Genomic DNA, 25,606 nt, shown 5'->3' on the forward strand with positions numbered 1-25,606 from the left:
GGAATGATAGCGATAGGTCACTCATCATTATTATCTTTCGTTCCCATGGCTGTGTTACCATAAGCCAATTGAGCCAAAGGGAAAAACGCAATTAGATCTCTAGCGATCTTATGTTGAAAAAGTTCAAAGTGAAGTTCAGAAATGTGTGTTCCCAGCTACCTTGGTGCTGCAGTTTTCTGAAGGCAGGCTTTATGCAAATTAAGTGACTACTTTCCCATAGTCTCCTGTTGTATTTTTTTCCCTCTTGTTTCTTTCACTTTCTTAGTCCTGCCGTCCTGTTTAAACTAAAATCTTCACGGGTGCTGCCAAGGAACTACTCCTACATGAAAACAGACGGTGCCGCCGAAGTTAGCGTTGCACTCAGCTAGCTTGCCAAGAACCGCGGGCTATCTATGCCAACCTATCAAACAAACAAGATAACGCATGCGCCGCGAGATATTAACTCTTCTCCTATTCAACACCATACGTTCGCTGTATTTCAGTGCCCTGCAGCGCAGATCTCGCCAACTTAGCAGAACTAATGGTAGTGGCGTAGTCAACCCAAATGTACCTATTGATACTGACCACTTATATGTCCTCGAAGCATCATTCACACCACTCTTCGAATAATTATCATGTGCTGTAACGTCGGAAAGCATAATAAATCTGGCACGGGGTTCAATATTGGTCCGTTTCGCCCTAAAACAATCAAATGTAACTGAATCTCCGCCTATAATAATAGGAGCGAACATATATAATCACAGCTATGCCCCAGCCAAAGCATTGCGAAAATATACACCGTTACCACAGTGAAGTATTCTGACAGCCTCCAACCAGCATACTCAAGAGTATTATCCTACGAAAGCATTCTCCACAATGGCGCCTCTTTCCAGGATTGCTCTGGTCGCTTTTGGAACCGCGAATGGGGTGGCTGCATGGGGTGTATTGGGTCACGCAACCGTTGCTTATGTTGCCCAAAATTACGTCTCTTCTGAAACGGCGTCATGGTAAGTCTTACAGTAAGCTTCAGAGCAATGAGAGTGTTTCTGGATAGCAAATACCCTACTTACATACTTAATGCTAATGGATTTCAAGGGCACAAGGAGTCCTCGGTGACTCCTCTAGCTCGTACCTAGCCAACATTGCCTCTTGGGCCGACGATTATCGCGAAACAACTGCCGGCGAATGGTCAGCACCCTTACACTTCATTGATGCTGAGGATAACCCTCCATCGAGCTGCAATGTAGACTACGATCGCGACTGCGGTAATTCGGGCTGCTCAGTTTCTGCCGTCGCCAACTATACACAGCGTGTAGGTGACGGCCGACTTAGCACTGCCAACGTCGCCGAGGCTCTCCGATTCCTTGTACACTTCGTCGGCGATATAACACAACCGCTGCATGATGAGGCCTACAAGGTTGGTGGAAACGATATTGAAGTCACCTTCAACGGCTATAGTGACAATCTCCACTCTGATTGGGATACATATATGCCCGAGCAGTTGATTGGTGGCGACTCGTTGTCGGATGCACAGTCGTGGGCTAAGACATTGACCACCGAGATCAATTCGGGCAGCTATCAATCCCAGGCTGCAAGCTGGATTGAAGGAGACAGCATCAGTGATGCTATTGCCACAGCCACTCGTTGGGCATCGGATGCCAATGCCTTTGTCTGCAGTGTTGTCATGCCAGATGGAGCTGCTGCCTTGGAGACTGGAGATCTCTATCCTACATATTACAATTCCGTCATCGGCACCATTGAGCTTCAAATTGCAAAGGGTGGCTACCGTTTAGGTAATTGGCTCAACATGGTCTATAACTCGGAGATTGCCAAGCGAGATCTCGAAGGGTCTGACCAGGAGGCCCGAGACACAGCTCAATATCCGGACCTTCTTGGGCGTGAGTTTCTACCAGAGCCTCGTCCGCTGAGTCGTGCCAAGCTAGCTAGAGCAGCCATGGAAGGATCGTGTTGTGGCTCTGGAAAGCATGATCATTGAAGGTTAATCTCGCGATGGAATGGCGATTGCTGATGCGTCCATGAATATAACGGTTGATCATCAAATCTGAATCCATTATCCATTATAAGCTTGCTGCAAGCATACATGGTAGCGAGGCGAATAAGCTGCGCGAGTCTGGCACGAGACGACTTCAGTCGGTCAAGCCCGATGAGGATATTCTGCGATCCATGGTAGCACAAAATGGAGGATTTGTAGCTAGATGGATGGAAGAACAAGATTCAGGCATTTGTATTTCTTGTTCAGCGCTGGAAACCCCCTCCTAAACAACATGGTAATCGCATTTATGGAGGCAGCAAATGGGGCTTTAGTGTATGCATATTCACTGATGGGCTGGGTCGTAGGCCCAATTCGTCGGCCCACGATAGGTTATAGGCAAGGATAAACAGCCTAACCTAGCTAGTACGTCCCTAATGAACTATGAACAGAGCAAATATGGAGGACAGGGATAGCTATATAGTTTATGTATTCTTAGCCTATATCTCCAAGTATTTCTATCATACTCGTGAGATGTATTGAAACTACTATATGCATCAGCAGATACCGCCTACGTATGCTCCGGCTTGGCTAGTTCTAAAATCGTTCTCTCGCGTTTCTTCCGCTGTTCCTTGAATGCCACCATATTTGAGTACTCATCGCTGAGCGTCTCGCGAATATTCTTCGTGGACGCCATGTCCCACAAATTGAGCCTTGGGAAAAAATCCGAGCAAAAGCTGAGGACCTGGTTCTACTCCGCGGAGAAAGCAGTCTCTGTGTAATTCAAGTTGGATCCGGGGAGATTGGATGTATTATTCACGAAAAAAAAAATGATAGAAATCCCACATCATCAAAAGTCTCGGCAACAAGACCTTCTTGCTCGAGCACTGCTGACGGAGACGGAGTGAATTCTCTCCCTTCCTCAGATTGTGTTAGAGTGTTTTTGGGGGTTTACTCGTAGTAAACAAGAGACTTGGTCCTCTCAAAATACTATCATTCGGTAAAAGGCTGGAGTTAGGGTTTCGCACCCCTCGCTGCATGGTCGAATGGGCTTAAGGATGTCATCGCAGGTGATGCCTAAAAAGGCGGAACCGTTTGTAGAGAGAAATTCCAGTTTCCCGACTGTCAATGTATGATGATGATTCTCTTTTTGTCGAAGTGCATTTCGCGAAGATATAGTCTCTTCCAAGGCTGAAAGCAGTAATATTCACAGGGAAACCAGGCCTAACACAAAATTCTATGAAAGAAACTTGAAACCCCGCCAACCTATTGGTTTGTTTTAAGTGGAGTGTATTCCCGCTGAGGCGGCGCGTAGACAAGGATTGTTATTCGGGTCTTTGAATTCTTTCTCCTCCCGTGCGCGGGGTCCCTTTCCTTCACCGAGCATCTTTTTCTCGTCTGTAGCTCTAGCCAACATGCTTACCAAAGACTGCCTTCCTCTGTTTGACCTTGCTGAAATGCAGAACCCTACGACAATCTCAAATCTAAGACTTGCTCTTCTCAAGTACGGCGCTTTTGTCTTACGGGCCCCCGAGCTCAATAAGGCTTTCGCTCAAGGGATATTGCATACTGTAAGCCTCTCTTTCAATTGTTCCGAGCTCAAAATGACGTTTGCTAGGCCCAGACCTTTTTCCAGCTTCCAAAGGAAACAAAACACTCAACCAAGGGATACTCAGCATTTGGCACGGAGCTTATTCGTGGCGAGAAGCCAATACCTAAAGAAAGTATATATTTTCTTGGGAATAAGGAGCAGGAAAATCGGATCCCTCCTCCTTCAGATCTTTATCTCAGCATCAGAGCATTGCACAATGTAGGGAACTCCACCGCATCCCTTCCCTAAATCGTACCACCACTAATCAAATTTACAAACTAAAGGAGTGGAGACTTTTGCGTGGCGAGCTTTTCCACGTGTTATCTCATGACATCCTCAACTCCGATATACTTTTGACCGGAACGCCCATACTTGACCATGAGTCAATAGGTCTACACTACTATGATCCTCGAAAACTGTCGTTAGAGGAAACCGATTACAATCCTCCGCATATGGATGTCGGCACCCTAACGATATTACTTCGGTGCCCTGGAGACCATGATGGCTTAGCAGTGGCCGACCTAGATTCTACCGATAAGCGTGGCAGTGAAGGTGTAGGTCAAGAGGCGTCTTTTTTGCGTGTGCCTGCCGCTATGGATGAAGTCGTTGTATTTGCTGGAACTCGAATGCAACGTCTCTTTGGAAGAAGTAAGGTCCGCGCCTGCGTGCATCGGGTTTTCGGTCCTTCCCAAGCAGATAAACACCCGAGACTAAGTCTCGGAATTTCTTGCGCTGCTCCTGCAATTTGAGCGGACAGCAATTTCTGCCTCAAGACCCTTAATAAACGACGGGTATTAGGCTAGAAACACCAAGCCCAACCCGAACAATCTTTAATTCTACAATCAAGTCTTGACATACATAATCGGGAATTGGCGACAGGATCCATAAGGAATGCGTGATCCACTTCTCCTTGTCGGCTGCCGTTGCTCGCGCCGGCTCGGCCTGATTCTCGGCGGTTGACGCGGGGCTAAAATCAGCGTGACGGCCAGTTCATCGGATCAATTTCTGAGCCTATTGGTTAGATCAAGCTCGCCATTCGCACAGTCAAATGACAAAGGGTTCATATTCTCATTTTTAGGTTCCCCAGAAAATGAAACCTTCCGAATGGATGTTGGATGTTGTGTGGGAGAGGCAACTCCCCCACAAATTCCCCGCATTTTTTATCCTACCGCTGGGATTGGTTTCTTTATCGTAAAGAATGTGACACCACAAAACATATAAGAATGCGTCGATCCCCCAACTCAATATCACCGAGTCATTACCACCTATAACTCGAATTGAATCAACACCCTGCCCGCTCATCATGGGAACCACGGAGTGCATCGACTCGACGGAGCCTGCTTCTCAGCTTGACATGGAGAAAGGCAACGCTCTAGATATGGGTAACGGCAAGATGGACGACGATCTCAACCGCGAGATGGCCAACCGTGGCACGGCCACCGAGCATGAACTCGGATACTGGGAAGCCTTCGTCATTTATCGCAAGGGTGCGCTTTGGTCCATGTTCATCTCTTTATCCATCATCATGCGCGCCTACGACATCGAGATCACGGGTAATTTCTATGCTCTACCGGCATTTCGACAGCACTTTGGCGTCTACTATGAAGGTCACGGCTGGCAGATCCCTGCCAAGTGGCAGGTAGCCCTGTCCATGGGATCGCTTGTTGGGCAGATCCTCGGTGCCTACTTGGTGACCTTTCCGATGGAACGGTTCGGACGCAAGAAAACCTTTGCGGTCTCCCTTTGCTTGACCGCTGTCTTGACGTTTATGCAATTCTTTGCGTCCAACATTGGCGTTCTGACTGCGTCGCAGTATCTCTCCGGAATTATCTGGGGCAGCTACTGTGTGATTGCCACAACATACGCCTCGGAGGTACTTCCGATGCGTTTGCGAGGATTTCTGACGGGGTATATTAATTTATGCTATGTGATGGGCCAGTTCATTCAGACTGGCGTGACTCGGGGTTTCATCTCGCGAACAGACGAGTGGGCCTATCGCATCCCGTTCGCCATCCAGTGGATATGGCCTGTCGTGTTGCTAGCAGGCCTAGGGTTTGCCCCGGAGTCACCGTGGTGGTTAATCCGAGAGAACCGCATGGAAGATGCCCTGAAATCTCTGGGAAGTCTCAGTGAGCCTCATCCAAAGGTGGACCTGCAGGAAACATTGGCCATGATGGTCAAAACCGACATCCTTGAGCACCAGTTGGATGTCGGTACTTCATATTCAGACTGCTGGAAAGGACCCAATCGCCGCCGCATGGAGATATGCATCATGCTTTTTGTCATACAAAACTTCTCGGGCAACCCTGTCGGCTTCGGGACGTATCTGTTTGAACAAACCGGTCTGAACAATATCCAGTCTTTTGATATGGGAGTCGGTTTGAATGGCATGGGCTTCGTCGGCACTTTGATGTCTGCCATTCCCCTAATCTACTTTGGTCGGCGCCCCTGCTATATCTTCGCCATGAGCTCCATTGTGACGATTCTCTTCATTGTCGCCATCATGTGCTTCGCACATGACTACTCCACCAACCATGCTTATGCATGGGCTCAGGCAGTTCTGCTAGTGATTCTAGCCTTTGTTTGGCAGATGACCCTGGGTCCGCTGACATATGTTATTGTCTGCGAGACACCGTCAACAAAGCTACGATCTAAAACCATTGCCATGGCTACGATGATTGACGCATTTACCGGATTGGTTACTACCGTTATCGGGCCATATCTACTCAATCCCGGGGCGGCGAACGCAGGTGCCAAGATCGAATTTCTTTATGCCGGCATTTCTGTCTTCTCGTTAACTTGGTGCTATTTCAGGCTACCTGAAACGAAATCTCGGACATACGAGGAGCTGGATCTGATGTTTGAGAGAAAGGTGCCCGCGAGGGAGTTTAAGAGCTATGTCATTGGCAATCTGGACGAGTAGTTTGTTAACACGCCCCGGACAATACCTATGGGCATAAGAGTAACTATGATGTGCATATTGGAGGTTCTATTGTGTAGTTCTGTTGAATTTTCATATGCTGCCTTTCGAAATTTTGAGCGACATCTCTCATTACTGGAGTGGAGCAAATCGGAGATACTACCACGTTCGATTCTTAAAAATCGGTTTTATATGAATGTGCAATCATAGTTCGGCCACTGAATCTGAGTGTATTTAAGTCAAATCATATATTAATTCCACTGAAAACATGGCCTATTGTCTCGAAACCCTCAGAGAGCTGCCAGCGTCATCATGTACGTAGGTCCACCTTACTCCTGACTATAGTTCAGTAGTAATCACTCCACAGGGAAAATGTTGTCTCCGCTACACGAAATGAGCGCCGCAAAATCTGCAGTTAAAAGAGGCGAAAATTCAATCGGAAGGCAATTATCGTTTTCATTTTGGAAAATGACAGAGTCATCCACGGGGTCTGCTTCATTTTCCACCACTGGTGGTATTGAAGTTAATTCAAAAACTCGGTCAAGCTTTTGTGTAAGTGTACTGCGCAGCTCTGAGTTCGTGGCGGCAGTCGAGAACAGCAGATTGCTTAGAGCCTGGAGGGTCTCGCGTGGTCCCACTACCATTCCAGATGAATCTTCAACCGGCTCCTGGCATAGTATGGAATCCGCTAGCGCGTCCGTGATTTCGTATATTTTAGTTTCCATACCTGGTCCATGAACTTCGAAAGCCGAGATTGGGAGGAGTTCCAAGCCGGCCAGAGCATCCTGTGCAATCCGCACCGGATATGAAACACTCATCTCTCTGCGACCCGGTTGCGCCTGAGCGGCGACATAACCAGATTGGATGGACAACTTCCAGATCAGGGAGCGGATCCAGTGCTGCGTGGCAACGATGTCGACTTTCTGGATATCATTGGCACACTGCGGAATTTCCGTTGGGAGTTCCAGCTCCCGCTGTATAAGGAGAAGTTGCTTGCTGCTTAAGGAAACGCTGGTGCCTTGTGCAGTCCATTTGTTGAAGAAGTCGCTGCCAGGGGTATGGAACAAAGTGACGAGGTTGAGGAAGCCTGTTACCAAGTCTGGGTAGTCCTCGTTGTCTGTCGATGGCAATGCAATTGGTTCCAAGACGGTAGGTAGTCCGTAGCGAATGCACAAAAACCTTTCCGTCATCAAGAGAAGGAAGTACAATTTGCGCATGACCTGCCGCTCTCGGGGAGTCCATTGTGGTTGCACATAGGTCGTCTCGATGTGCATGTCCAAAAGGTTGGCGAAAGTAATGGCTTCTCGAATATAAAATGCGGCGGTCTGCTCACGCCCCGACCGACGCCCGTAGTAGATATGGAGAAAGTAGGAAGTGAGCACAGAGTTAAGAGTGACATGCTCCATGTAATCGAAGGTCCCTCGCAAACGTCGCGCTTGTTGAGCAAATGAGTCGGCCGTTAGCATTTGAGGTAGATTTGGGTCGTTGCATTCAGAGTCATCGTAGACAGTCTGATTCAGATGGGACAAGGTAGCTCCACAGATTGCAGCAGCCAGTGTATGGGTCTCCGGATTATGGGGATTTCTCTCCATCTGAGCGATAAGCTCTTCTGCATTCAATAGTGGCCATATTCCGTACAGGTGGTCTTGGTAAATGCGTAGCACGCGTGTTAATGCCGACAGCGTGACCTTCACTGGAAGGGGTGGAGGCATCCAAGCATCGAGTGCTGATGGACTCGGACTCGGAAAATCAAGTTGTTGTTGTTGTCCTAGGTGGCATGCTGACGACGATCTCTGGTGATCCTCGATCTTGGCTAGTGATGAGGGTCTCAAACGGTTTGGACCGCTCTTTCGGCGTGTGCGAAGGTAAGTGCATTGCAGATCATGCTGCGAACAACGGTGGCACGGTTGCTGGCCGTTACATTTGACCTTGCGGATGTTACAGCAGTCGCAAGCGCGCTTTGACGGCATGTTGATAAGAGGTTGTTGAAGGATGGAAAAGCGACGCGGAACTCTGGCGGCAACTTCGGTCATCCCTGAACTGGACTAAACAGAAAGTGCAGTTTTGGTTGGAATTATGGTTCCGTCCGTGCGTTCGTGCGGGGTGAGTCGCACCGCGGCTAAATGAACCAAGAGAGGCGAGGCATCGATTTAGAGATGCTGTAGATGACTATTATATCAATGTCTAGGAATAGATTTCTATAGTAGCTGGGACTAGTGATCCTTTATCGCAACAGGGCGCCATAGGGACTCTGGCAAGTCCGCCTCGTCGATATCGTAGATATGCGGCAGGACCGTTGGCAGATCCTCTGTTCGCAAAGAAGGAAACGATTCGCGGATAGTACGAAGGAGTAGCTTATAATAAATGTGATATCCCTGGCCAGAGAAATGCACTCCATCCGGCGCAAGAAGATCGGTCAAGTTGTTTGTCCGGTTCGCGTCGACGCTCTCATTGCCGCCCTGGCGATCGTCACCGCTCGAAGATGATCTGGTGTACGTTTGAAACTCGGTCCACAAATCCACAAATGGCACATCGTGTTCCTGTGCGACTTGTTTCACAGCTTGCGAATATGCCCTGTGCACTTGGTTGGAGTGATCCAGAACGTGTTCCCCAACAAGAGCTGGTCCAACTAAGATCACGTCGATACCCCGATCGAGTGCGTGGACCGTCAGAAATCGCAGATTCTCGGCATAGCGTTGTATAGGAATATGCTGCCGAGTATTTGTAGGTTCGACCGCGTCGTTGGTTCCGAAGAAGATCACTAGTAATCTGATTCGACTGCCTCCAGCGGTTTCGGCGCTGAGCATGGGTTCCAGGATATGTCGCGCATGTTCACTATTATAGCCTCCATAGCCATGCGCAAGAATTTGTAATTTGCGAAAATATTCATGCTGCAATGCTGGCGAGAGATTGAAAGAGAATTCTTGGTTCCAGCTTTGTTCGGTCAGGGAGTCGCCGAAGAGGATGATCTTATCGGACGTTAGGGGGTTTGGGTGAACCATGATTGTACAGGGGGTAGGAATACGGGAATTAGATCCTCACACACGATAAACAGGAGAATTCAGATGAATAGATGTGTTCGCTGAGTAAAAGAGCGGGCTGACGTCTCTACTAAACTAAGGTGAAAGAAACGATCGATCCCGGCGAGATTCTCGGCAGAACACTGTGGTCCCAATCGAGCGTATCTCCGCCTTTATCCGATCCAGAAAATTGATTGAAATCTGAAAATGGACTACCAAATACGGGAGGTGGGACTTTCTGCGGATAATCTTCTATATTTATAAGAGAGAGAGAGAGAGAGAGAGAGAGAGAGAGCGCGCGAAAGCAATCATGAGAAACCAATCTTAACAGCGTAGTAGTCTCTACCAAGAGAAAATCCCGCTGTGTTCAGATTAACCTTTACAAGGTACAGCTCCTCTGACTGACGTGCCGTAGTGAAAGGAACTTCTTTTCCGTCCAGGGTAACTCGAAGTTCCTTTTCTAAGTTTCCACTTTCGGATATCAAAAACCCGAGAGTTCCTTGGTAGCGAATGTTTGCACAAAGTCGGGTGCCCAAAACTTCCAATTTTGCAATGGCAACCAGTCCGGCGTACTTGTCGATTAGGCCAAGGCAAGCTATCGTTGCCTCTCCGACAGCATGGTATGGGGCAATGGTGAGGATCTCCACGGCCTTCGGAGGTAGGCGGATTGCTAGTACAGGCGACAATTTTTTCTCACTGGTCGAAGCGTTCACAGTCACAGATCTGGCTTTTGCAGCATGGGAAACCCAAACTGCCATGTCGGTCTCTTTGGACACGGTGGGCAGATCCAAGGCGTCGAGCATATCTTCTGAGTAGATTATATCAACAGCATCGTCCTGAGCCTCCGCGCGGCAGTTCCAGAGCACAATGTTCGCAGAACTGCAGCTGGGGATGTAGGAAGTTCCCTTCAGCGCAGGACCAACTCCCGCATCCAGGAATCGTTCCCAAACATTCCTACACAGCGGTCTGATCGCATTCTCGGTTTTGATCACTTCATGCGTTCCAGAAGCGGGTGAGAAGCCGATAAGTTTCTCGAGGATGTGGGAATCGTATGATCCTGGTTTGTCCGCCGCAAGCACTGGGCCGTCGAAAAAGGCACGCAGTGTGGCATGGTACGCTGGCCACTGAGCATTGGTCATGAACATATCCACATCTGGGACGATGCATAAATTGCTGGTAAGAAGGGCGTTGTAGATGTTATAGCGGATATGGTCACGGTGCACGTTGGGACGCGGGAGGCCGAAGTCATCCGAGTTTCGGAACACGACCTTCTTCCCATTAGTCGCTGCTCCCAGGCCAATATCTCCGTTGAACATCCGTTCGTAGTGTGCCATGCAGTGGATGACACGGTTTTCACCGAATACTTCGTTCGCTGCTTTGGTCATTCCGTCCCACATGGCAACGAACTCCTCGCCTCCTTCAACGCCGTCCAGAAAGCTGCCGTAGGCTTGATTGTCGACCTTAACAAACGATACACCGGCTTCGGCGCAAGATGAGAAGTAATCTTTCCAGAAGTCGTAAGCTCGGTGTTTGGGAGGAAGGTAGTAAACCCGGTCTTTGGGGTCGGCGATGGAGCAAGTCTGATGGGTATCAAATCCGCCGAGAGGCTGTGGAATTCCCGGCAGGTTATTTGGGTTTAGGGAGAAGGCTCTCATTTCGTATTTCTTTGCCAGAGGGGAGTCGGGTGCGACAGAGTTCCAGTATCCGTAGAGTGTCATCCATACACCCACATCCTGTACTGTGGGCAGAGTGTCCTTGACCAATTCCACAACCTCTGAAAGACTGCATCCCATTTCAGGCCATGTGCCAAAGGTCCAGAGACCACGCGAGGTGTCTGCACCATTTCGACCAGTGCGGATATCTTGCCAACCGTCATCAATGATGAAAGTACCGATGGGGACCTTGTCTTGCCGCAGTGACCGCACAAGATTTTTTACCAAGTCATAGGTAAGCGGTACATTCTCCCCAATGCTGGACCAAGTACAGAATCCCAGGCGGTTGAAAGGGTTATTGCCATCTGTGTCGGTCTGGAAGGGTGCGGTTGAGAGACCGTACTTTTCGCGTGCTAGATCGATGGCCCCCCGAATAATCGTGACTGGATTTATTTTGTGTCCAAGCTTTCCGGTGACAAATACATCAATATTTCCGCCTTTCTTCACCCGTCTCACTCGGGCATAGATCCCCGGGGTTTCATCAGCGCGAGCGGCGCTTAATGTGACAAATGCTTCACTCGACGAGGCAGGGAACACGGCGAACACCGACTGTGGGTCGTTGGCTGGGGTTGTCGGGCGCAGCAGAAGTGAGTGAGTCGTGACCTGTGGAGACAACTCGCGCAAGGAAGTGAATGATGCCTCAATCCAAGTGTCGCGGGGACGATACCAGGCCCACCCTTCCCACTGGTCCTGCTCCAGCCACTCAAGTCGTTGACTTTTGAAATTCTCACTTTCATCCAGAACGACCTTAGTGCAAAAGTCCCGCTCGGTCGCCTTGGGTTCTGTAGACCACACGAGGGAAATCGTGCCCAGGAGTTGTCGTCCGCCATTCGCGTGCTCAAAGATGGAAACCTCCGTGGCATCGCAGGAAATTGCATTCAAAGACGCCTGGTACACCTGGAGCTCACCCAGGGCTAACACACGCTCAATACTCTTCAACGGTGAAATTTCGTCACCAATCTGGGCGAAAAGGTCGGCAGATCGTGAACTGGCTGCCGAGAGGATGAGAGAGGAGCTCCCTGCAGTCATAAACACGGACTCGCCCAGGGGAGGCGTAAATACAATCGAGCCGGAATCCGAATTGGTGGCCATAGTGATATGGTTCAGTTTAATGTAATACTACGTATGTAGATAGGTGGGGGTACGGACATTTATAGTATTTCATTGTTGGCGTTTTGGTGACGGCTGACATGAGGACTAGGGAAGAGACACCGAGAATTGTTCCGCCCATCCAAGGCTATGTGGGGATTCAATCGAGCTTTCTTCCGACCTAATGGCTTGGGCTCCAAGTTCGGAAATCCCGAAGTATTGCCAGCCGACTAGGACTACTCAAATCTAGGTCGTGAAGCGTACCAGTCCACACTGCGCTGGCCAAGGGACCTCGCAAGGATAGGGCAACTACAGGGCCGAACTGAATATCAACAAACCTGCTTCATTCGAGGCATCTACACTTCTTAAAAATTCTCCACTACGAGCTATTGCCAACGAATATTATAGTAATTCTTCACCATGGAGAGAACAAATATTGTCGATTTACAAATTCGTGTAATTATAATAGTGTCGACTATAGATGGGAACGAGCCTTGTGCCAGTGATCTCTGCTTTAGACTCGTTTTGAGTGAGCATCCCCTATCGGCCTTCCAGATAGAGCAACTGGGACTCTCCCTCGCCTAGGTATGCTGTGAAAGAACTCGAGACTCTGCTCGAGTTACTATTCCAGACATCTGTAAACTTCCACTGTTTTCCAGAAATACCAAGATCATTCAGTGAGATAGTCACCTCCTGGACTCCTGAAAGCGAAGTATTAAATCCACCGGAGCCCTGATCCGGTCCGTAATTGACGAGCAAGACATACGCATTGGATGTTTCATCCGGTCCTCCAATCCAAGCCTGCACCTGCTGCGCCAAGTTGTTCCCCGTACCTGGATTTCTAGGTTGCATAGGATATTTTGCGGCAAAATTGGCGAATGAAACACTCTGACTGCTTGTCAGCAGCTTGGTGCCCAGTGCATCAATGTGGCGGAGATCGCAACCGAGAACCAAATTTGCACCAGCGCCGAGCCAGTGGTTCATGATCGTGACTCGCTCTGTGTCGCTCACACCTGTCAGGTTCTGAGGGTTGCAGACGAATAAATTGTCCATGTCTGGGTATATCGTGATTGGTACATTACGTTCCTTCTGCAGCGAGATGTATTGCCGGTAGTTTTCAATGGCCCGCTGGACAACCTGCCACGCAAGGAAGGTATTTGTACCGTAGTTGTCGATATCCTGGTCAGTCCTCATCGACTCGGCGAAGGAGCTCCAGAGAGGCAGGTACGTTTCATTGCGGCACAGCTTCCACGAAAGATCCAGACGAACTTGCTGACCAGAGTTGGCGATCGCCTTGTGATATGCTTCCACCGCGGCGCTGTTGTTGCAAGGTAGGTTTGCGCCATTCGACGGGCTTCCCGGCGTAAGAAAGTCGAGCTTGATCATGTCGATCCCCCAGGATGTCCAGAGCTCTAACAGAGAGTCATGCCACTGCTGCACGCCGTCCTTGGAAAAGTCCCAGTCGCAGTAGTCAAGCCCGTCGTTGTTGCCATTGAGTACATCGCCGATAAGGATGTTCGTCCCCTTGATCGTGCGGTTGGCTGCACCACAGGGAACTCCTGGGATCACGTAGACGCCCAGCTTCAAACCCTTTGCATGGAGTTCCTGCGCCAACTGAGGTAGGTTAAATTCCGTGTTGTTGTACTGGATCCGCCCATAATCATCGACATCGTTCGTGTTCCAGCCCGCATCCAAGCTGCACAAGTCGTAGCCCATATTCCGAAACTCTGGCCTCGATAGTACGGTACATTGGTCCAGGACACTCTGCTGGTTTGCGCCTGTCCAACCCGGAATTATCGTTGGGTCGGAGAGAGCCTCGATCCCCCATGAATTCCAGCCTCGGCCAGATGAGGTAAAGCCATTGGCAGTCTTCGCAGTGCGGAGAACCTGTAGTGGCCCAGAGTTGGGCGCAGGCTGGGGATAACAGCCATCTACAACGGTGTCCGTCCGGTCTTGAATGCAGAAACCCGGTCCGGATGTGCCAATTGTTCCATCCTGAGAGTAACATCCGGACTCCGCAGCCATCCAAAACCATTGGCCATCACTGCCATCATCCCAAGTTCCTGTCGTCCATCCATCCAGCAGACAAAAATCGAGGATATCTTCAAAGGCACTTGTGTAGTCGCTGTTGCTACCGCCAGATGCCTGTTGCTGCATGTAGAGATTTCCTGCCGCACCTTGGCAATTGACCTGGCTGGCGTTCGCGGCGAATTGGCTGATGCAGTTCTCCACAGCGTCGTGGCATTCCTTCGTAAATTTGATTGACCCAGGCGTGTAGCTGGTCCCGCCGCAGTTCCATTGAGCCACGACTTGTGGAACAACCGAAGTGATCCCAATCAGAATGATTGCAAACATGGTGGAGTTCTTAATTTTCCCCAGATCGATTGACTGAGATCACAGTGCTGACCTAGCGAATTGCCCCCACAGCAGTTGTTTATACATGTTTCTGAAGCGCCGCTCTGTAAGGTTTCAGACGGTGAGATTCCCGGTCCAACTACTCACATTTTCCGCGTTGTGTAGTATCCGCAAGTTCTTGGAGGGTCCTGCAGAGACTAGTCCGGGGGAAGTACCTTGGAAGTGTTATTTACCCTATTTTCCGTGTCATGCGGGGTAGGTCCCACTACCCTCCCGGATTTTTGGCCGGGGCGAATCTCGGTCAATGTTTTCGATGATCGGCAGTCGTACCCATACGAGTTATCCATTACCCGCCAATAAACGGGCAACGGAATCACCTTTTTTGACTTCGACTTTTTTGAACATTAGACTAAGCCTTCAATTGAAGATCATTTGCCTCTACAGTTCTATATTAATCCAACCGACAAAATATAGACAACCAAGGTAGTCGTTGGTGCATCTCCAACAACTACAATTGAAGGTCCAGCTTGTAAGACCCGTGATTGATCCTAACGTGGCCGCCTCCCAGTATTTTTTCGACTTGCCTTCACGGAATATTTCGGTCTGCTTCAAGATTGCAGCAAGTCTCACGATCTCAGACGTACCAATGGGAAGAGAAGTTCCAAGGTGATAGTTCCTTCGTCCCCGCGCTGGAAATTGATCTCAATCAGCCCAAACGGGCAATCGACTCTTCCCTCGACATGACCGAATTCCGCCTCATAAGAGGGGGACATTTCGAAAGATCAAGAGGTATTCTCGATCTGTTTCAAGCCAAAACAGCGGTATAGAACCATCCGTAGATTGTACCTAGCATCTCGTGGATCGCGAGCTAATTAATTTTATCAGTTGCGCCGAATATGATAGGAGAAATATTCTTCACTCATCAGCATGGCAGAGCAATGGTATGAATCCAATGGGCATTTAGCGTGGAACTAGATAACTTGCGATGGCAAGATCGTCTGGGAGCTTAGCAAATGAAGGCGAACATGGCATATTCAATTTTCTATTTAATCTACGCATTCATTCTAGCACGCCCGTTTCCCATTTCAACCATGTTTGAGATGTATATATAGGATACGGATGATATAGCTCTCGTAGTCGGTTCTATTTAGCTAGGAATTTTCTTAGTAAACTAACGGCTTCGGCATAGTAACCTGAAAATATTTCGGTGAAGGCGAGATTAACTATACTCCAATTTCAATCATACACTCATATCTCCCATCCATGCACTGCCGGAGGTGACATTCTCCGAGTACGTAGTGGAGAGCGCACGCTTCACACTCGCTCTCAGCTTCTCACCCAGGACCTCGACGTCACTGTGCTCAGCAGCAATGGTGCGCTTGGTGTCGTGGAAGGTCTTCCAAGCCGGGGTACCGATGTACGGAATACCAGTGGGATCCTCGAAGATCTGCTCGGTCTTCTCCAGAGTCTTACCCGCAGTCTCAGGGAACATGAAAAAGACGTGGATCAGCATGGCTACTAGGAAACAACCGAAGATGGTGTAAGTCTGCCAGCGGATGTTGGTGAAGGCCAAGGGCACGAACAGAGCCAGCTCCATGCTGAACGCCCAGTTGGCTGAGGTGGCCAGCGCGACGGCCTTGCCGCGGACGCGCGGAGTATACACCCATGAGACCAGACCCTCTACAACCCGCTCCACCGACTCCCTCCGGGAGTTCCGACCACTCCCCGCCCGCTCCCCGCCCAGCGTAGGGGCTAAGTCGGAAACGCAGCAACCGTACCGCATATTCCCTTGAGACTATTCGATGCGAAAAATGGCCCACGTATCTGATGATCCCCCCTGGATGTTGCGCAGACACCAACTTCTAAGCGACGTCGCGTAGCCGTCGCCTGTGATGCTTGCCGAACGCGCAAATCCCGGTGCGACGGCAACCGGCCGCTCTGCTCGTTGTGCCGGGATTTGGGCTTCGAGTGTATCTACACGCCGCCGACGACCGCTACAAATGTAATTGTGCAGAAAGATTACCTGCATGGGCTGGAGGACCGGGTTAGGAAGCTTGAAGACTCATTGTCCACTGTCAAAGATGACATTGCAGGACTGATCACGAAGGTGGATCAGGGCCCTGGGCAAGTATTGCAACCGAGTGAATATGAGGGGAGTCAACGAGTTGTTGCTGGTCATGTGCCAGACTTGACGGGTACGGAGGACTCAGTGGATGCTATGGGAGCGGTGACATTTGCGAACGAAGAGGATTCTGGGTTTTTTGGTATGTTCAATTCATCCGAGTAGTTTTCTCAGCTTACCCCATAATAGGTCCATCTTCAAATATCGCATTTCTGCGGCACCTATCCCGTGCGGTTGTTCAGCAGGGGTACCTCATGTCCCCTGGCGCGGCAGACGGGGGCTTCGTGAGTGCATCACGGCCTCCGTCTCGGTCAGGTCAAATCAATGGCCGAGACAAACGCGCTCACGTCAACATATATGCACTGCCTTCTCAAGATGAGACATTAAAGATAATTTGCCGATACTTTTCTAACACGGGTCTCTTATTTCCTTATATATACCCACCTGCTTTTCTCGAGACATACCATCAGATGGCTCGAGAGAACTTTACTCATGTACGAAGGACGTGGCTTGGCCTACTGAACATGGTATTAGCCATGGCGACCATTACCGCTATTCCTGATGGTTCCAGTGCAGATACACGGATCGCTGAGTCCGATGTGTTCTATCAGCGCGGTCTTGGTTTATGTGGGAGTGAGATCTTGCGTGGCGCAACACTGGAAGTTGGTAAGTGGCTTGGTTACGCACATAGGTTCACCCAATCACTGATAATTTACAGTTCAATTTCTACTTTTGATGGGCCAATATCTTCAAGGTACACAGAAGTCCATTCAGGCATGGACGGTTCATGGGCTCGCTGTCAAAGGAGCTCTTCAGCTTGGCTTACACTCCCGAAATGCATCGAAAACATTTTCACATCTTGAACAGGAAACTCGAAAGCGGACTTGGTACGGCTGTATAGTACTAGACAGGTCAGTGCTTTTCTGACGGATGCTTGTCTATACTAACCAGTGAGAACCACAGGACTCTAAGCATGACATTTGGCAGACCTGCAGCCATTCCTGATAGCTACGTCAAACTGGATCTGCCACTCAAGCGAGAATTTGAGAAGCCCTCGGATTTCGTGGACGATGAAACTTCTGTACTGAGTGTTGCGTTTTTCAATGCCACCATGTGAGTTGAATCCCTTCCGCATTTTCTAGTATTACTGACAGACAAACAAGCACTCTATACAAACATCTATGGAATGTTTTGGACCTTCTTTACGGCCAAAACCTTGGCTGTGATCCCTCGCTACCAATCACCGAAGCTGCAGCACACATATTCAGCATGGAGCAACATCTTTTTGCCTGGGAAAGGTCGCTAACCCAGCCACTGCAACTCATTTCCATCATTAGCTTGGATGAAATGGCAAAAGGGCAACTGTCCAACTACCAGTACTTTTCTTGGAAGTTTCGAGTCATCCTCACTTTACGTTATCTCAACCTCCGTGTCTTACTCCATAGGCCGGTGCTAGTAAAGTTCATCGCCGCAAGCGCAAACACAGAATGCGATCCCCAGGATCTCAAACTTCTTCAGCAAATTGGCATGAACAGCATGCAGATCTGTGCCGATTCGGCTATGGCTATCATCGACATCGTCCATCAGGTCGTAACAGAGCCGGGCTGGAAACAGAGTCTCCTAGGGGCGTGGTGGTTCTCCTTATACTATAGTAAGCCCCTTTCCCTCTATTATGATCAACTGGTTGGTACTAATAACCTTCTAAGCTTTTAATGCGGCATTGGTAATTATTGGCACAGTCTGGGTCTACCGTGACACAAGCGTAACCGGCACCCCGATGACCGCGCAAGCCAGCAAAGCAAAGCAGTACCCCTGCCGGGCCGTTGCGGCTCTGTCCAAACTGGACGAGGGCAACCGTCTTATCGATCGATGCAGGTACTATCTCGAGCAATGTAATAAGGCTCTCAATGACCCTGGTTAGTTTTCTCTTTGTTCACGTTGTGAGTACAAAAATGTTAATGCTCATTTTTAGAAACGCACCACGATGTTGCGACTCCATCGTTCCACGGGCTCACTGGGAACCGCATTGTATCTGCCAATGACTTGACCTTTTCTCCATTTGGAATGGAACTCGGTGAGTTTATGATGGATGGAGATCTTGTTGGTATGATGGATCGGCAGGAAATTTTGCCTGTGCCGGGGACATCGTATCCAGCTTGATTTGCTTCGGAAACTCAAGAAAGTATTCAAATATCCAATGCAGAGCATGATTTGATAAAGAGATACCCAAACTTCCAACTTTACTCGTATGACAAGAATTTATAATAAGAGCAGACTTCCTTTATAGCCGTAACAAGAAGTATTGGTTTTCCTTGATACAAATTTCAATACAACACATAACATCGTCACTCAAGTCACAAGTGATTCAGCATCCATCTCCCCTGAACGATAGAATCCCAACGCATCGATCATTGGCTTATCGTCAAACCGATACAGATACACTGGCTGCCCGGGATCGGCAAAGTGCTGATATTTGTACCACGAAGGAATGCAGAAGGTATCACCCTTCTCCCAAATAAGCTTCTTGTCCCCAATAATTGAGTATCCAGCTCCAGCAACCGCATGGTACACAGAAGAGGTAGTCTCACGACGACTAGGCGAGGACTTGCCTGCTGTGAGACGCTCAGCACAACCACCAAGAACACGGCTCACTAATAACAACAAGTTAGCTTTATACTCACATATAAAAGATAAAGCATACCTTCACTACCGTCGGCCTTCAAATACCGACGCGTCGCCCAATCCCCAGGTATACTGTCCAGCCGAACTTTCATCTCAGACCAAGAGAACACCAGTGGAGAAGTGCTGTTATCAACATCTTTCGCTGGATACCGCGGCTGATTGAAATGTTCGACAAAGTGCACAGGGAAATGCTTGAAATTGGGCAGGTCTAAGCCATCTAGCCAAATCATGGGTCCGGAGCCATCTTTGCCGTGGTCATGGTAGTTCCACGTCGGCGTCAGGATCACATCGCCCTGCTGCATCTGGATGCGGCGGCCGTGGACTGCAGTAAATCCGCCATTACCTTCGATGATGAAGCGCATTGCAAAGGCTGTGTGGCGATGTGCACGAGCGGTTTCATTGGGCATCACTAACTGGAGACCAGCGTAGAGGGTGTCGGTTGTATAGGGAGCATCTGGACGAGTCAGTTTGTGTAGTGCGAATACAGAGGGTAAAATCGCCGACCTCTGGCTGGATTTATCAGCATCAGAACTCGACGCTCAGCCTGCTCCGCCGGGACGAGTGCGCCGGCACGTAAAAGGTTCGGTCGAACGTCTTTATATCTCCACACATTGGGGATGGTGGTGGGATTCGGTACCGGAGGGTTCAGCTTGGTAATTTGCTTCCACAGAGGTAGCGTTTTGCTCGCCGCCAGGTCAGCAAGAAGCTTCTCCTCCGAGTCAGACGTAGTTGCAACTTGATCAGTCAAAGACATGGTTGTTATGCCGGAAGAATATTTACGTGCTGTCAATATCCGGCGAATCTTTGGGGATGACACATTTATTTTTCACGGATGAGCTTGTTAAGATATAGCCGAAAGAACTGTTTATCGTGGTTGGCAAGAATAATGGGTCGTGGAAGCATCGGGGAAAGATCGGAATGGTCCTGGGAGGGCTGACCGGAACATGTTTGCATAAGAAGGATTTAGATCGATAGTTTGTCAAGGGGCCATACATGCGGGGTACTACAGCTCTTGTTGATAGGCACAGATTTTGACAATCATCACGATGGCAAATAAGGACCTAGCCGATGCGCTGAATTCGGGCCTGAAAGTGAGTGTTCCAAGTCTAGTCACAATGGCGACTAACAAAAACCAGACCCCGACATACCCAAGCAACTGCTTGGCCTTTTTAAATCCCCCAACTGAGACCCCCGTCCAAATCGCCCAGGTGTGCATGCGCATCGTTGTCGTCGGCGCTGGGCTAGGGGGTCTTGCAACTGCGATTGCGCTCGCCAGCTCCGGCCACACAGTGACTGTGTACGAACAGGCGCCCGAGTTGGGAGAAGTGAGTCGCATCCCGTGTCGGTAAAGCGTACACCACTCACGCACAAAATAGGTCGGCGCAGGCATTCAAATCCCATCTAATTCAACGAAATGGCTCAAGAAGTTCGGACTCGATTCTTACTTGAAAGACTACATCACCGAGCCAGAGGCGATGGCGTTCCGACGCTGGCAAACGGGCCAAGTAATCGGGTTGACTCGTCTGATCCCCGAGTTTCGAACCATGTTCGGCGCGCCCTACTATGTCATCCACCGGGCAAATTTTCACTCAGCCTTGCATCAGCGTGCAGTTGATCTGGGAGTGACGGTTAAATTGGCCTCGCGGGTAGTCAGCTACGAGACTCATGGCCCAAGCATTGAGCTTGCAGACGGGTCGTTTGTGTCGGCGGACCTTGTTGTCGCAGCAGATGGTATGTCAGATCAAGTTGAGCTAGGAACCAAACACTGATTATTTTTCATAGGAGTCAAGTCGATCGCTCGAGGATTCATCCATGAAAGTGGCAATCGGCTCCCCGAGCGGACAGGCTTCGCAGCCTATCGAGCTACGGTAGATGTGGCACGCATAAAGGCAGACCCAGACCTCGCGTGGCTGCTAGAAAAATCTTCTTTGAATCTCTGGTAGGTTTACTTGCCTTCAACAAATTCTTTTGGTACTGACTTGATTACTAGGGTCGGCGACCAACGACATGTCATGACATATACCATTGGAGGAGGCAAGTCCTTTAATATGGTTCTCTCCCACCCTGATAATACCGACCCATCAACGTGGGACCAGACGACAGCTCTGAGCGATATGCGGAGAGAGTTCCAAGGATGGGATGCACGGTGAGGGGAAGGTTTAACACTTACGACTTTTTGCTGATATTTTTCCTGCCAGCCTGCAAAAGATCATCAGTTTCATCGAAAAAACACTCAAATGGCCACTGATGAGCTGTGTACCTATGACCCGGTGGACGAATAACAAAACCGTAATCCTGGGAGATGCAGCACACGCAATGCTGCCCTACATGTCCCAAGGTAAATTGACTCATTTGATTACTATTGTATGGGAAATACCTAACCAATATAAACAGGCGCAGCAATGGCCGTCGAAGACGGAGTAGCTCTCGCACGATCTCTGTCTAAGATTAGCAGCACTTCTGAAATTTTGAGGGCCCTTGCCGTCTTCGAACAAGTCCGCATCGAGCGATCCGGCATGATGCAGGAGGCGAGTCTTCTAAATGGAAAACTGTGGCATTTTCCCGATGGACCTCTTCAGCAAGCTCGTGATGAGGCTATGCGTCCGGAGACTTTGGGAATACCGTTTAGTCACAGTCCTAATCAGTGGAGTGATCCGGCTACGCAGATGTGGTGTTACGGGTACGATACTGAGAAAGAGATTGATAAGATATGGGAGGAGGGTTCGGCGGCTGGACAAAGTACATTTTAGATTACCAGCTATGACCCGTTAACCCTATACTATAGAATTTTGTTCTCCCGTCCCCTTATGTTTGAATTTCGCAGTCGAGCCAAAGGCCTCTCGACAATAAAATTATATGCAGCAAAGTAACACGCAGCCGTTCAGGCGAGTATTCATTCAGCAGAAACTGTATGCAAGCTGCTCCTTCAATAATCCACGGATCTACGTAATACCCTCAGATGTAAACTCCATAGAGGGAAAATAATGATATCCGCCCTACCCCCACACACCCGATCCATCCCCGGCCAAACCAACACTCCAATTCATATAGCCCGCACTCCCCTCACTATCCAAGGTCCGTATTATATCTTGCTCTGCGTAAAATTATTCACAATCATCCATAACAATGTCTCTCCCCTGGAAGCGTCTAATCCGTTTCATAGCCACAGACGGGCGTACCCTCCGCGGAGAACCCATTCTGCCCAGCAGCACCGAGACCACCGATCTCGGCCTGATCACCGAATCCGACAAGCTGCAGGCGCGCGTAATTGAAGGCGATGATATTTACGACACCACGGGCCGGACACGGGTTACGGATGAGGTGGTCACCGTGCGGACTGTGCTTGGTCCGCTGGCGCAGGAGGAAGTGCCGATTCTGCGATGTGTGGGGTTGAATTATGCGAAGCATAGTGAGTGACTATATCATTGATAATTAATTATCTTTCTTGAGTTGGGATGGTACAGTTATTTATACTTATGCTAATAGGCTGGATCAGTCAAGGAAGCAGGCCGCACTCCGCCACCATTCCCATTTATCTTCTTCAAACCGAATACCACGGTGCATGACCACGGGCAGCCGGTGGTGATTCCGAAAATCGCTCAGGATGACCAGGCAGATTATGAAGGAGAACTAGTTCGTCCATCTCCAAATCCCCAATTTCCTTCCCCAATACTAACAATCCAACCAGTGCCTTGTAATCGGCCGCGACGCCAAAAACGTCCCCGCCTCCGAAGCCCTCTCCTACATCGCCGCCTACACAGTAGGCAACGATGTGTCATCACGCAAGCTACAACGTGACCCAGCGCTCGCCGGACGCGTCCCACAATGGGGGTTCTCGAAGGGCTTCGACACATACGCGCCACTGGGTCCGTGTCTTGTGGCGGGGAGCGAGATCCCCGATCCGAGCAAACTGCAGCTGCGCACTGTTGTTGATGGACAGGTGCGGCAGGAAGAGTCTGTGAGTGATTTGCTGTTTGATTGTGCGTACTTGGTGTCGTATTTGTCGTCGGGGACGACGCTGCAGAAGGGCAGTGTGATTATGACGGGGACGCCCGGAGGTAAGTTCATATTTTCCCTAATCAAGATGAATTGACTGATGGATTCTTCGCAGGTGTTGGGTCGGGATTGACTCCGCCACGATATTTGGTTCCCGGGACGCAGATGGACGTGTCGATTGAGGGCATTGGGACGTTGCGGAATGGCGTGGTGTTTGAGTAAACTAAGGAGGGTATAGATCTCGACAGCTTAGAGTCTTTAAATAGTTCATTATTTTGGCAGGCTTCTATATCTGTCCGAGAACACAGTACACTTCAAATTATCTGTTGACGAGTCGAGGTAGGGCTGCTTGCGTCTACATAGGCACCAGCTGAGCTCATATCACCCTTTTGTCATGCCAATATGTACTTCCAAAGAGTCTAATATATAAAAAATCCATGTCCCTCCCCAACTTAATCACAGACACACCAATAAACCAAATCTCATCTACCACAATGGAAGTTCCCAGAGATCTATAGGACCATCTCTGTCTCCCCCTGAAAGTCTCTGCTTCAGTAACTTGGACGATATCAGGTAAGGGGCATCCATTCTTCAAGATTGCTATAAAAACAGTGTATGGAAAGCTTATCAATTCGGAATGATTAAATCCCTTCCAGGTTGGACCATTCCAGCTGTTTTCATGCCCCTGTCAACTCGCACCGCAAAACACCCTGGGCCTGCATAATGAACATGAAGATAATCAACTTTCGCATCCGCAAATAACAACTCCGCCCTTTCTGCCAGGTCTTTGCCTTCCACCACCATAGCCCCTGTCATCATCTGGTTCGCGTCGTAAGCACGTACAGATAGCAAGCGGCGGCGCTGCTGGTCAGGCACTGATCCATCACACTGATATCGCATGCAATCCTTACGGTGGACGAATATCGGACCAGAGCCAGTGTACGGCGATCCCGCAAGAAAAGGATCATAGGGAACGAGGAGCATGTCCTCGCCTAGCCGGCCGTCTTCTAGACACCGTCTGCATGGGAAGCCTCCTGGTTCGTCGACCATCTCAGAGACTGAGTTCTCTGGATTGACGACTAAGGGAGCGGGGAGCGCAGTAAATTCCAGCATGTCTTGAGGTGCTTGGACAGCAAAAGGGCTGCCTGCTTAGTAGGACCGAAGATTAGCTGCTAGTATGAGAAGGTGCTTCCTAGTACATACTTCCTTTACGTGGATGATGGGAAATGTTTCGAGGCGCCAGCAACGGCCAAAATTAGTCAAAAGTATGGAAAGAATTCGACACCATAACTGTTATATGTATATCTTGGACACCGTGGCATATGCATACGGAATGTTCTAGTTAGCATTGCTCTGCTCTCAATATGACCAATAATCACAGGGAGCTTTGTAGAGTCAAACTTTGTCTTTGTTCTCGATGTAACCAATTATCAAAGTGAGCTTTGTAGAGTTAAACTTTATCGTTGCTCTCCAATTCCCGAGTAGGAGATGAGGAACAGAATAAATGATCTTACATATCATCATTAATTACGAACCGGTTTTGGCGACCCTGATTGATGGTCATGAAAATAGCTGGAACAGATTGTTAGTGCCACTGCTGAACGACCGGTTTCTTGGTCCCAAGGCCACACTCACAATCATGTCCTTTCCGCCATGAGAGTAGGTTACCCCGTAGATAACTGTCGCGGACTATGTAAGCAGCTTCACTGAGAGATTGTGCTATCAAATTGAAACGTTTGAGTATATATACATGTCCAGAGCTGGAGCATGCCAATAGTTCAAGACTTGAGGATGACGAGGGCAGTGCTCAACATGGAGATCTAGACTTAATCGAGTCATCAAAGACAAGTCTGAATATACTAGTGTCAGACAGGACAAAAAAGCTACTCTCGAAAAAACTACGTCGGAAGACAGACAGTCCAGTAAAACGAACTCGATTTCAGCATCGTTCAAATCTAAGAACTCAAGCACTAGACTAAAATCCCCGATGATTGCGCCCATTGTTTCGTTCCACATGGTCGTCGTAGAGGTCATAAAATCAATTCTCTACCTCCGTCGCATCATCGAGATCTCATCAAGAGACGTCTTTGCGAGCATGCGAGAGCAGGAGAGAAGAGAAGAGGATTTGGGGAGGGGAAAGTTTTTTCGTT

At 49.2% G+C, this 25,606-nt stretch overlaps 13 protein-coding genes across 13 annotated transcripts; 6 read left to right on the forward strand and 7 right to left on the reverse strand.

The window, feature by feature from the left end:
• Nucleotides 1–855: 855 nt before the first annotated feature.
• N7510_007005 (S1/P1 nuclease) lies at nt 856–1,975 on the forward strand (the record flags this gene model as incomplete). The annotated part of the gene is made up of 2 exons (XM_056978930.1): nt 856–986; nt 1,075–1,975. The coding sequence occupies 2 exons, from the start codon at nt 856–858 to the stop codon at nt 1,973–1,975; spliced, it is 1,032 nt and encodes a 343-aa protein (XP_056831973.1).
• A 1,409-nt stretch (nt 1,976–3,384) lies between these two features.
• Nucleotides 3,385–4,309, forward strand: N7510_007006 (2-oxoglutarate and iron-dependent oxygenase domain-containing protein; the record flags this gene model as incomplete). Its single annotated transcript, XM_056978931.1, has 3 exons — nt 3,385–3,540; nt 3,588–3,779; nt 3,845–4,309. 3 exons carry the CDS (start codon nt 3,385–3,387, stop codon nt 4,307–4,309), a joined length of 813 nt encoding a protein of 270 aa, XP_056831974.1.
• A 554-nt stretch (nt 4,310–4,863) lies between these two features.
• N7510_007007 (uncharacterized protein) lies at nt 4,864–6,483 on the forward strand (the record flags this gene model as incomplete). The annotated part of the gene is made up of 1 exon (XM_056978932.1): nt 4,864–6,483. The coding sequence occupies one exon, from the start codon at nt 4,864–4,866 to the stop codon at nt 6,481–6,483; it is 1,620 nt and encodes a 539-aa protein (XP_056831975.1).
• A 353-nt stretch (nt 6,484–6,836) lies between these two features.
• Nucleotides 6,837–8,450, reverse strand: N7510_007008 (Zn(II)2Cys6 transcription factor; the record flags this gene model as incomplete). The annotated part of the gene is made up of 1 exon (XM_056978933.1): nt 6,837–8,450. One exon carries the CDS (start codon nt 8,448–8,450, stop codon nt 6,837–6,839), a length of 1,614 nt encoding a protein of 537 aa, XP_056831976.1.
• A 243-nt stretch (nt 8,451–8,693) lies between these two features.
• N7510_007009 (SGNH/GDSL hydrolase family protein) lies at nt 8,694–9,482 on the reverse strand (the record flags this gene model as incomplete). The annotated part of the gene is made up of 1 exon (XM_056978934.1): nt 8,694–9,482. One exon carries the CDS (start codon nt 9,480–9,482, stop codon nt 8,694–8,696), a length of 789 nt encoding a protein of 262 aa, XP_056831977.1.
• Nucleotides 9,483–9,808: 326 nt separating this feature from the next.
• On the reverse strand, nt 9,809–12,304 carry N7510_007010 (uncharacterized protein; the record flags this gene model as incomplete). Its single annotated transcript, XM_056978935.1, has 1 exon — nt 9,809–12,304. One exon carries the CDS (start codon nt 12,302–12,304, stop codon nt 9,809–9,811), a length of 2,496 nt encoding a protein of 831 aa, XP_056831978.1.
• Nucleotides 12,305–12,841: 537 nt separating this feature from the next.
• Nucleotides 12,842–14,656, reverse strand: N7510_007011 (glycoside hydrolase family 27 protein; the record flags this gene model as incomplete). The annotated part of the gene is made up of 1 exon (XM_056978936.1): nt 12,842–14,656. The coding sequence occupies one exon, from the start codon at nt 14,654–14,656 to the stop codon at nt 12,842–12,844; it is 1,815 nt and encodes a 604-aa protein (XP_056831979.1).
• A 1,240-nt stretch (nt 14,657–15,896) lies between these two features.
• On the reverse strand, nt 15,897–16,439 carry N7510_007012 (uncharacterized protein; the record flags this gene model as incomplete). Its single annotated transcript, XM_056978937.1, has 1 exon — nt 15,897–16,439. One exon carries the CDS (start codon nt 16,437–16,439, stop codon nt 15,897–15,899), a length of 543 nt encoding a protein of 180 aa, XP_056831980.1.
• A 99-nt stretch (nt 16,440–16,538) lies between these two features.
• N7510_007013 (Zn(II)2Cys6 transcription factor) lies at nt 16,539–18,938 on the forward strand (the record flags this gene model as incomplete). Its single annotated transcript, XM_056978938.1, has 6 exons — nt 16,539–16,920; nt 17,313–17,444; nt 17,690–17,891; nt 17,942–18,429; nt 18,485–18,694; nt 18,751–18,938. Coding segments are annotated over 6 exons (1,602 nt in total), but the record flags the coding sequence as incomplete, so codon positions are not given.
• Nucleotides 18,939–19,127: 189 nt separating this feature from the next.
• On the reverse strand, nt 19,128–20,214 carry N7510_007014 (cupin domain-containing protein; the record flags this gene model as incomplete). The annotated part of the gene is made up of 3 exons (XM_056978939.1): nt 19,128–19,429; nt 19,480–19,914; nt 19,965–20,214. The coding sequence occupies 3 exons, from the start codon at nt 20,212–20,214 to the stop codon at nt 19,128–19,130; spliced, it is 987 nt and encodes a 328-aa protein (XP_056831982.1).
• A 292-nt stretch (nt 20,215–20,506) lies between these two features.
• N7510_007015 (uncharacterized protein) lies at nt 20,507–22,210 on the forward strand (the record flags this gene model as incomplete). Its single annotated transcript, XM_056978940.1, has 6 exons — nt 20,507–20,785; nt 20,837–21,191; nt 21,243–21,399; nt 21,451–21,606; nt 21,659–21,798; nt 21,855–22,210. 6 exons carry the CDS (start codon nt 20,507–20,509, stop codon nt 22,208–22,210), a joined length of 1,443 nt encoding a protein of 480 aa, XP_056831983.1.
• A 376-nt stretch (nt 22,211–22,586) lies between these two features.
• N7510_007016 (fumarylacetoacetate hydrolase family protein) lies at nt 22,587–23,678 on the forward strand (the record flags this gene model as incomplete). Its single annotated transcript, XM_056978941.1, has 4 exons — nt 22,587–22,869; nt 22,957–23,093; nt 23,149–23,518; nt 23,572–23,678. 4 exons carry the CDS (start codon nt 22,587–22,589, stop codon nt 23,676–23,678), a joined length of 897 nt encoding a protein of 298 aa, XP_056831984.1.
• A 290-nt stretch (nt 23,679–23,968) lies between these two features.
• On the reverse strand, nt 23,969–24,569 carry N7510_007017 (DUF1203 domain-containing protein; the record flags this gene model as incomplete). The annotated part of the gene is made up of 2 exons (XM_056978942.1): nt 23,969–23,992; nt 24,156–24,569. 2 exons carry the CDS (start codon nt 24,567–24,569, stop codon nt 23,969–23,971), a joined length of 438 nt encoding a protein of 145 aa, XP_056831985.1.
• Between the last annotated feature and the right edge of the window lie 1,037 nt (nt 24,570–25,606).

This window comes from Penicillium lagena, assembly GCF_028827675.1.
Source record: "Penicillium lagena strain IBT 129212 chromosome Unknown utg000005l_segment0_segment0, whole genome shotgun sequence".
Classification (NCBI taxonomy): domain Eukaryota; kingdom Fungi; phylum Ascomycota; class Eurotiomycetes; order Eurotiales; family Aspergillaceae; genus Penicillium; species Penicillium lagena.